General features: G+C 27.4%; 1 protein-coding gene across 1 annotated transcript; it reads right to left on the reverse strand.

The window, feature by feature from the left end:
- Positions 1-861: 861 nt before the first annotated feature.
- Positions 862-6,648, reverse strand: LOC109788947 (LOB domain-containing protein 4-like). The gene is made up of 2 exons (XM_020347810.3): positions 6,238-6,648; positions 862-1,731 (listed from the first exon to the last, which is right to left on the reverse strand). Exons 1-2 carry the CDS (start codon positions 6,415-6,417, stop codon positions 1,435-1,437), a joined length of 477 nt encoding a protein of 158 aa, XP_020203399.1. The 5' UTR covers positions 6,418-6,648; the 3' UTR covers positions 862-1,434.
- Between the last annotated feature and the right edge of the window lie 2,935 nt (positions 6,649-9,583).

The following is a 9,583-nucleotide window of genomic DNA, read 5'->3' on the forward strand; positions in this document are numbered from 1 at the left end:
TTAATTTTTTTTAAAATTTTAATTTTAATGAATTTATATTTTTGAAAAGACTTTATGAATTTATAAGATTTCAAATGATAACATTGATTTAAAGAAATTAATGTGTTATAAGAATTTATGAAAAAAATAATATAAACAATATTCAAATAAATAAAAAAATTAATACATTTTTCTTCAATCTCTTAATAGATAATTGATTATAGTTTTATGTCATTTAAAATAACATTTTTTTACATATCTAAAATTATAATAGTTTCTCACACATTGACATTGTTTCCTTCATGCTTTTGTAGGCTAGTTCAACAAAATGTGAGGTCTAAAGCAAATTTTAAAAGATTTTTTTTTTAAATAAGAAAGGTATATGTTGAGTTTTTTTATATTATAAATATATGAGGACAATTTTTGCAAACTTATGAGACTTTTTTGATACTATATGTGGCTTTTTTACTTTATAAAATTTAATAACAAACATTATTCTATTGGTGGCCTAAAGCATTACTAGACTTATTCTTGGACTAGCCAGCTTGTACTTAGGTTTGAATGATACGTTCAAATGAAAATTTATCATAACGATAATTAATAAATATATTCTTAATCACATTCTTTAAGAATGCATGATGAAAATTGAAAAAAATCATTTTGATTTTAAGAGTCATTACCAAATCTTGTAGATATGGAAATGGAACTACAAGATGGTGTTGATTAAGAAATTCGTAATCCATTATAAAATATTTACCTAATTAAATATATACAACACATAAAATAACTATAAAAATAAAATAGAAAAAACATATCCATAATATTTATTTGTCCTTTGCTCAAATATAAACCAAACGGCAGACAAAGTAATAGAGAAAAAAATGAAAACAAACAAATCAGAGAAGTGGAGACATATAAAGAGAAAACATAGCCATAATAATATTTTAAAGGTTATGTACTGTACTACTGAATGCTCCAACATTATAAAGAAGCAGCATTGGCTATCAAAACGCATGTAAAATCCACTTAGTGCCTCCTCCATGTCGCAAAGTGCCAAGTCATATATAAAACCCCTTAAACAACAACAGAATTTTGCATACCTCCATTTCACAGCTTCCATAAAGACTCCAAATACAATCACGTCATCGACTTGTCCTTAATACAAAGTAATAATAATATTTACACCTTACCTTAATGAGAAACCCTGTTCCAAAAATCAAAATTAATTAAGCGGGCGAACGGCCTCCACCACAGCTCCTCACCACCACGCCGGCCACCGGCGCCACCACCACTCCAAAACTGACCAAATGAAAGTGTAGAAGGCCAATATTGTTTTTTGTGTTTTTCTTTTTTTATCTCTTCCTATATATATATATATATGCTTCACTAAATAGTAAATAGATATAAGATATTAATTAACTAGACTATAGTTTTAGTACATTAGCATAAGTGAAGTCATGACCACATTGAACCACCGTAGCTGGCCTGGTCCACCGCCATGTCCATGTCAAAAATAGACTTGTCGGTTGGGCTTGTGGGCCTAAGCCCATGATTGGAAAAACATCTGTTTTGTCTGAGCCGAAGGTGGGCCACCTCAGCCTGGGCCAGGGCCAATTGGGTCTGTAGCACATCAATCTGTTGCTGGAGCGAAGAGATGGCCCCAACGCACCCATAAACAGGGTCTCGGACTCTCGCATTCGCTTCATACACCATGCTGCTCACTGCATCCCCTCGTTGATGCATTGGTAGGTCCTGAAATTTTCATGGTTACCATCATTTCATCAAGAGAAATTTAAGTAAAACCGAATTCAATCTTTAAATAATTATTTTTCTTTCTAATTTTATAAACAGAAAAATATTTTAATAAAATTAATCATTAACAAAATCAATAAATACCTAACACCAATGATAAGACGAAAAGATACTGTTTACTTCTGATTAAAAAAATATTTTGGAGAGACATGTTCACGTGGTGCTAAAGAGGAACGTTAACTTAAAAATATTTTTTTTATTGAGCGTGGAAAATGAACGTCTTGTGCAACGGGTTTGCAATATCCCATTTTCAAGTGTGATTTTACAGAAAGTTGTATTATTTATTTAGTAATTTTACAATATTTTTTCTATTTTATTTCACTTTGTTTTTCTTTCTTTATTGTGTGGAAAAAAAATTATATATAAATAAATAGTAGTCTAGTAGAACTATCATTTGTCTTTCACAAATGCGCGTTGCTTGTTATGTATGTCAATGCTACAATTTGTTCTTCACCTTGACTTGGGTGCCAAAAGCACGTTTGCAAGCTCCCATTGGCTCCCACGTATAGCCAAATGATAATGAAAGAAAAGGTTAATTTTGAAATAATTAAACAAGCCAATATGCTTTAAAATTTAAACTATTATGCAGTCAGTCACTATAGTATACCTTTACACGTATGAATCTAATTCAGTTTTTAAAAAGAAAGAAATTAAAGAAGCCTACTCAAGCAAATAAAACCGTTAAAAAAATCAATAAGAAAAATACTTAATTAAAATTTATTAGAATTTACAAATTTATGAATGGATTCATTAAATATAGAGTGAGATTTACAAAATCATGTGATTTTAATAAACTCTAACTAATAATAAAGAGTGTGTTTTAAAAAAATATATTATTAACATTTCTCTTACTAATAAATTAATTTGGATAAAATGTTAATATATATTGTTGTTTAAGAATTTGCGATACATATATGTAATATATAGATGTCAGATTTATTTATTAGAATATTTTCTATGCACTAAAAACATTTATACTGTCAATTAATTAAAAAATGATTGTTGATATAACTTTTAAGATTTAAAAGTTAACAAATTTATTATCATGCAAAATAGTTTATAACTAGATGAGAGTACAAGCTTTTTTTACACTATCTGTGCCCATATTATTTGCTCTTTATTTATACTTAACTTTTACTATACTTATAAAACATTTTACAATGAAATGATGCAATATTTTAAAACTATGTAATGGCCAATATTTATCTAGTATACTTCATTCAAAAGTTGCACACTTTTTTTCTTCTTAATTAGCTCATGAAATGTCTTTTTCATTAATTTATTTTTTCCAACTATTTTGAACGAACATGGTCGATTAAACCAAAAATTCGGCAGAAGATATGATCGAGGACTGAGGAGTAAAGACCAAAAGTGATCTTTATTGAAAGTCTATCATTTAAGTTTATTTATTTTAAAGTTGAATAAAATTAACTTTAATAAAGCCAAATTTACTCGTTGAATATAATTGTGTTGTGTATTCAATTTAATTTCAAAGTTTAATAGATACGCACTTTTGAGTATAAAAGATTTTATACTAATAATTAATAAAAAAAATAATTTAAATATATAAATAGTAAAATAATTATTATGAAATTAATAAATTTATTATATATAATAATTTGTGATTGAATAGCTGTATTAAAAATATTATAATATCGGTGTGTATATATTTTTATCTTAATTTTAATTATACATCTTATTTTCTATTTAAACGTGTGTGAAAGTTGGAAGAATAAATTGTCAATATTATAAAAGAAAAACTCTTATTCGGTGTTTTTTTTTTTGTGAAGAAGGTAGAATTTTTTTGAAAAAGATGTGGTGAGGGTTTAACTTTAAAGTTTAAGGCACTTGTGAATTGTGATGTTTTAATTTTTTGATAAATTAAAAATTTCAATTTACACACGTCTTTAAAAACACATGGATCTAATGAATGTGAACTTTGGGTGGCAGCAAGATATATATTGTGATCTTTATTGAAAGATGAAGAAAAAATACAAAAGTAGACAAAGAGGTGAAGATGAAAGATAATCCATCCATGCTTTTCTTTTCGTAAACTTCAATGGGTTTATGAGAAAAAGCCACGTTGCTGTGACTGATTCACTTGAAAAAATATATGTTCATTTCTTATAATTAAAGTGTATCATGTTTATTTTATTTTTTAGAAAAATACTATTGATTTATTTAATGAATATTTAAATTACATTAATTTTATTTTATTTAAAAAATTATATTTCATTTTGAAGAAATAAAAATATATATGATACATGTGTTTTTTTTTTTATCTATAAGAATTATGACAGCAGTTAACCAAATTCAAACTTAAAATTCTATGTATATCACGTTCAACCTACTATTAAATTAACTTCAATAGTTCAAAATATAAGATACTTTAATAAAAAAAACTATTCATAATACATAATAATTATGAAAAGGTCTTTTATAGTATTTTTCTCTCTATATTCTTCAAATTAACTAACCATACTCAAGACTATACACAAAAAATAATCTTAAAATGCTAGCTAATATACTAAAATAAAATATAATAAATATTATTTTAAAAATATATAATTTTTAAAAATACTAAGCATTTGTCCTTTTAACGCACACTATTATAATTACTTATAAGCCACATAAATTAATAAATAGCACCATTCCTTCTTATATATACTCAATTCCATTTCTTAAAAATTAATGCATATTTGTGTTGAACATTTATCTTAAAAAGGTAGTCTAGGCAAAAGAAAAATTAGTTCAAAGAACCAATTAATTATGTTTGGATAGTGTGAACATTTATCTTAAAAAGGTAATCTAGGCAAAAGAAAAATTAGTTCATCAATGAACCAATTAATTATGTTTGAATAGTGTTTTACATCCGAATAATTTGAAGATCTCTTTCATATATGGTGCCCCCAAGATTTTAGCTGATACTAGAGGTGTCTTTCCAAGATGCTCAAAAGAGTGAAAAAATTTCAACGTCCTAACGCCAAATAAAAGGGGCGAAAGATTGAAAAATAACTTATAAAAAATTTCACATAAATCTATGAATTATATATTGTGAAAAAGCTTACAGCAAGCAAAATATGATAAATTATTGTTCTAGAAACGTTTAGAAATATATAGATTTTAAGACAATTGTAAAGGGAAGTTATACCACAAAGCCTATTAATTGATATAAGGTGTATTTATGTTTCTTTTTTTTTCACTACCGAAGAAAATTTTTGTGAAACATAAAGAGTTTGATAAATATTGAATGAGTAAATTTATTTTTTAGTTGAACTTCTTTGCATTTTCTAAAATAAGATATAAGCAAGCAATTTTAATACAAATATTTGATTTTCATACAGGTCTTCTAATTATCACTCGTCTTAATATATATCTATATATATATATATATATATATATATATATATATATATATATTAAAATACTCACTTTAATTATTCACTTGTCTTCTCCAAATATAATTCAACCAAATATATATATATATATATATATATATATATATATATATATATATATATATATATATATATATATATAAAAGCAAAGTGAGTGCTTATTGTTGAATTTAGAATGTTTTATTTTAGTTTTTGAATTATATTAAAAAAAAATAGTAGTATTAATATAGCTAATAAATCTTAAGAGTTACTATTACATTTGGTGATTCTGAAGTGTTGATTTTGTAGCCATTCTTATTTTTGACGCATATAAAATAAATATAACTAAATCAAATTTCAGTGTTGCCATTTTTGCATTTAGCACCAAAATTAAAATTTTTAAACATGATAGAATAATTAATTTGATTAAATTAATCAGGTAGGTTTTGACCGTTAGTTTAAATCTTATATGGCAAGAAAAATGTTTCTATCAATAGATCGTGACACATATACCTTCATCTAATTAAAATCGAAAAAGCTCTGCTTTCACTTTAAAACTTAAAAACTCCAAAATAAAAAAGTTGCCATGTCTATTTTAAATTAGTGTGAGAATAATTTTTTTGAAAAAATTAATATAAAAGAAATTCTATAAATTAATATGTACAAAAGTTAATTAATTTTAATTTATGAAAGTATTTTTTTTTTCTTTCCATTTCTTTTTCGATGAAGTGCTTATGAGAAAGTTCATCGGATTAGACTCTAGTAAATTTTATTTTGTTAAAAATTTACACATGATGTTATATTATATCTAACACAAACTATCTAATCCTTTTTAACCCTACCTTGTAAGCTGTGTTTCATAAATTTAGACTCATTTGTGAAAGACAATGCTTGGACATGTGTATGCATTCTCAGAGAATGAAGAACAAAGTCCAATGAAAAACCATTTATAAATACTGAGAACCAAAAGTTGGCCAGCTAGCATGTGGGGTAGTGATCTATATATAGCTAGTGAAAATTGAGAAGAATAAAACAAGATATATATAGAACAAAAAAAGAAAAAGTGAACCTGAAGCATCTTGTTGACATTGCTAGCACCAAACACTTTGTGCACATTTGCAAACTTTTGGGGTTCATCCGATGGGAAATATGGAGCAAAAACACAATCTTGAGCACACCTTCTCCTGAGAAGCTTGCATGCAGCACAGGGTGAGGCTGCACCCTGTTTCCTACCACCACCTTCCTTCATCAAAAACAAACACTAGTACTAATAATCCTTTTTCTTCTTTTTTTTTCTTCTTCTTCTTCTATTTGAAACAAATTAAAGAGGGTGAAAAAGAGTGTCGGTACAAAGGAATGAGTAATAAGACATAACAAAGATACCCTCAGAATGGTGAATGGAAGAAGAAAGAATAAGACTTGGAAAGTGATCAACAAAAGTGAGAGACTAAAAAAAGAGTGAGGCATGTGGGAGAGGGAAGAGTGGCAAGCATTATATATAATTATAATTATTATAAGGTAAGGCCAAAACGTCAAAGGGAAAAAAAAAAAGTGGAGGCACCACTACGTCACAATAGAGTAATGATTTTTAATCAATGAAAATATATGTATTATTTTTACAACTTTTTTTTTAAACATAACAAATGCACATTAATTATTACATGTGCGTCGGAGATTTATAATCAGACGCAGGCGTTGCTCAAAAAATGCCGTTAGAAAAATTTACATCTTTTGCATATCATGATTTTGCATATATTACGTACGTGGGTTATAAATTGATCATTCTCATTATATGAAATATTACATGAGTATTGGAAAAAAAAATTAATTTAAAGATAAAAATAATAAATTAACAGAAAAAAATGTAACAAAATTTAGTTGATTTAAAAATATAAAGTTAAAATTTTAAAATGTTTTAATAAAACATAAAAAAAAAATGTTTTAACGGTAAAATCATGTATCACTAAAAATAATACGATAAAGAATGTCTCGCTCTTAATCTCAACTCTCTAATTAAATTTAGAAAATGCCCTTGAGTAGAAATGACTCAAATGAGTTTATTAGATTTATTAAGTGAGATTTTCAGTTTAAATTTTATAAATAAATATTAAAAAAAAGTGACTAAAATGAAAGTCTCCACTAAAATATGGCATTGAATAATTGGTGTGCCGTTTTGGTAACAAAAATGATACATTCTCCGAAAGTAACCTCCGAAAAGCATTCCAAAAATTAAAATATTAATTTAAATTATAAAATATTAAATTAAATAATTATTTTATAATAAATTTATTAAAAAATATTAATAAAATATCATTTAGAAGATGATTCGGCCTCCATTTTCAGAGGCTGTAGCGGTGTTCTTTTGGTAATCGGATGAATGTTTTAAGGCAGTAGAGATAGATTATTTTGATAAAGAATGTACAACAAATGGTTAAATAATTTGTTCAATTAAAAAAGATAAATTTGAAATATAGAAAAGGAAATAAACACAAAAAAATTGATGTTGCACAAAATATTATTATTTCTTTAGCAAAAGTAGCTTAAAAGCTGGCTGGAAGTTGAAAAATTAACTAATAGTTGAATTAATATTGTTAAATTAATTTTTTAATTATAATTGTTAGATAAATTTATCTATGATGTAAGTTATAAATTTAAAATAATAGATAGATATTTATATCATCTATCTACAATTAGATTATATATAAATAATTTTTCATTGTAACACGGTATATTTTTTTAATTAGTATTGATTTTATTGAATTATATGTTATGGTGATATTGTTATATATTGGTTGAGAAATTCTGAGAATTTAAGAATTCTCGTTAGTTTTAGGTATTTAAAGGTTTTTTTATTTTTTGGATAGTCTAGTTTGATCTAAATAAAAAGATATATAAGATTTTTTTTAAAGCTTAAGCTTCAAAAATTCATTCGTAAAAAACCTTAGAGATATAGCAGAGAGAGGGACTATGAAATTCTAAAAATTCTTCTTCTTTCTTATCTCCCATGGGTGTAGAAGATCATAATGACTAGTAGGTTGGTGATTCACGACATTTGGAGTTGAGAATTTAAGTTGGTGTGGAGCTTTCGAGATTAGCTCTGAGTCGTTTATCTTCCTTCTTACTCATTTATCTTCGATCCAAAGGTAAGGAAGTTAGAACTCAAAACTTCTTGTTTAAGTTGGTGTGGGGCTTTCGAGGTTAGCGGATTCATTCTTCTTCTTCCTTCTTATTCCTTGTTTCTCTTTGATCCGAAGATAAGGAAAGCTAGAACTCAAAACTTCTTATTTAAGTTGGTGTGGAGCTTTCAAGGTTAGCTCATAGTTGTTCTTCTTGTTCCTTCTTCTTCATTTCTCTTCTGAGTTTTAGGTGGATTGAGCAATTTTGTGGTTCTACTAAGTGAAAATTTCATCATTATGTCGGTGTAGCTTGAAGGTGTTAGGCGTGATATGGGTTAAAGACTTTCTATCTCACTAACACCAAGTGTGGGATTGGTAACATTGGACGTAAGTTAGAGGAGAACCCTTTGACTTGGTCATGTCGGACGTGGGTTGAATGACGTCCGGCGTGAAAGTCTTGGAGATATATGTCTTGGATACTCTAGGCATGATCGAGATAGAGACTCTCTGCCTAAACGATGTTGGATGCCATTATGGTGATATGTTGGACTTGAGTCAAGCAGACACTATTTGCCTGAATCAAGGTCGGGCATGAGTTTAGCCACGTCAGACATGATTGCAATAGAGACTCTCTGCCTTATTCACATCGGACACAAGTTGAGTAGCACCAATTGTGGGCAAACTCAAGAGTTCTCCACCTCAATGATGCCAAACGTGGAAAGATTGGCATCGAGTGTGAATTGCCTTATGAAAATGTGTTGTTTTCTTGATGAAATGTTGAACATGTATGTGGTAGTTGTATCTATTACATGTTGTATGTCAATATATATTACTAGTTTTTATACATTGATTTGGGATAATGTATATTGATGATTATCTTGTAGACAATGTTGAGGTGATGATGTTGAAAATGTTTAAGGCATTAGGGTGTGTTGTGTTGATTAACTTAGGACTAGAAGGTGTGTTAAAAGTTGGATATCTCATTGTGAGAATATTATTGTGGTGCTCTACAAGTTTAGTTGTTGAAAATTGACTCTTGAAATAAATAATTGAGTCTCCTCTAAGACCTTAGTTGATACAATTTGTGATTAAGGTCTAGACATACCAACTATAAGTGACCACGATATAAGGGTCAAGTGGAACTATATTGATTTTAAAGTGACCAATGTTGATTCATATGTCATTAGGTTGAGTCATACGTGTACAAAGTGATCAAACGAGTAAGATACAAGGTTGGGAGCTAAAATTCCTAACTAAATACTAAAATGGGCATAATATTTAGAAGGTAGTCGACATACT

Source organism: Cajanus cajan, chromosome 1, assembly GCF_000230855.2.
Source record: "Cajanus cajan strain Asha chromosome 1, NIPB_CcT2T_4, whole genome shotgun sequence".
Taxonomy (NCBI): Eukaryota; Viridiplantae; Streptophyta; class Magnoliopsida; order Fabales; family Fabaceae; genus Cajanus; species Cajanus cajan.

Coding starts and splice junctions, on each gene's coding strand:
- LOC109788947 (XM_020347810.3), bottom strand. CDS start 6,417: ATGAAGGAAGGTGGTGGTAGGAAACAGGGTGCAGCCTCACCCTGTGCT. Junction 1,732..6,237: donor ATGTCAACAAGATGCTTCAG/GTTCACTTTTTC, acceptor TGAAAATTTCAG/GACCTACCAATGCATCAACG.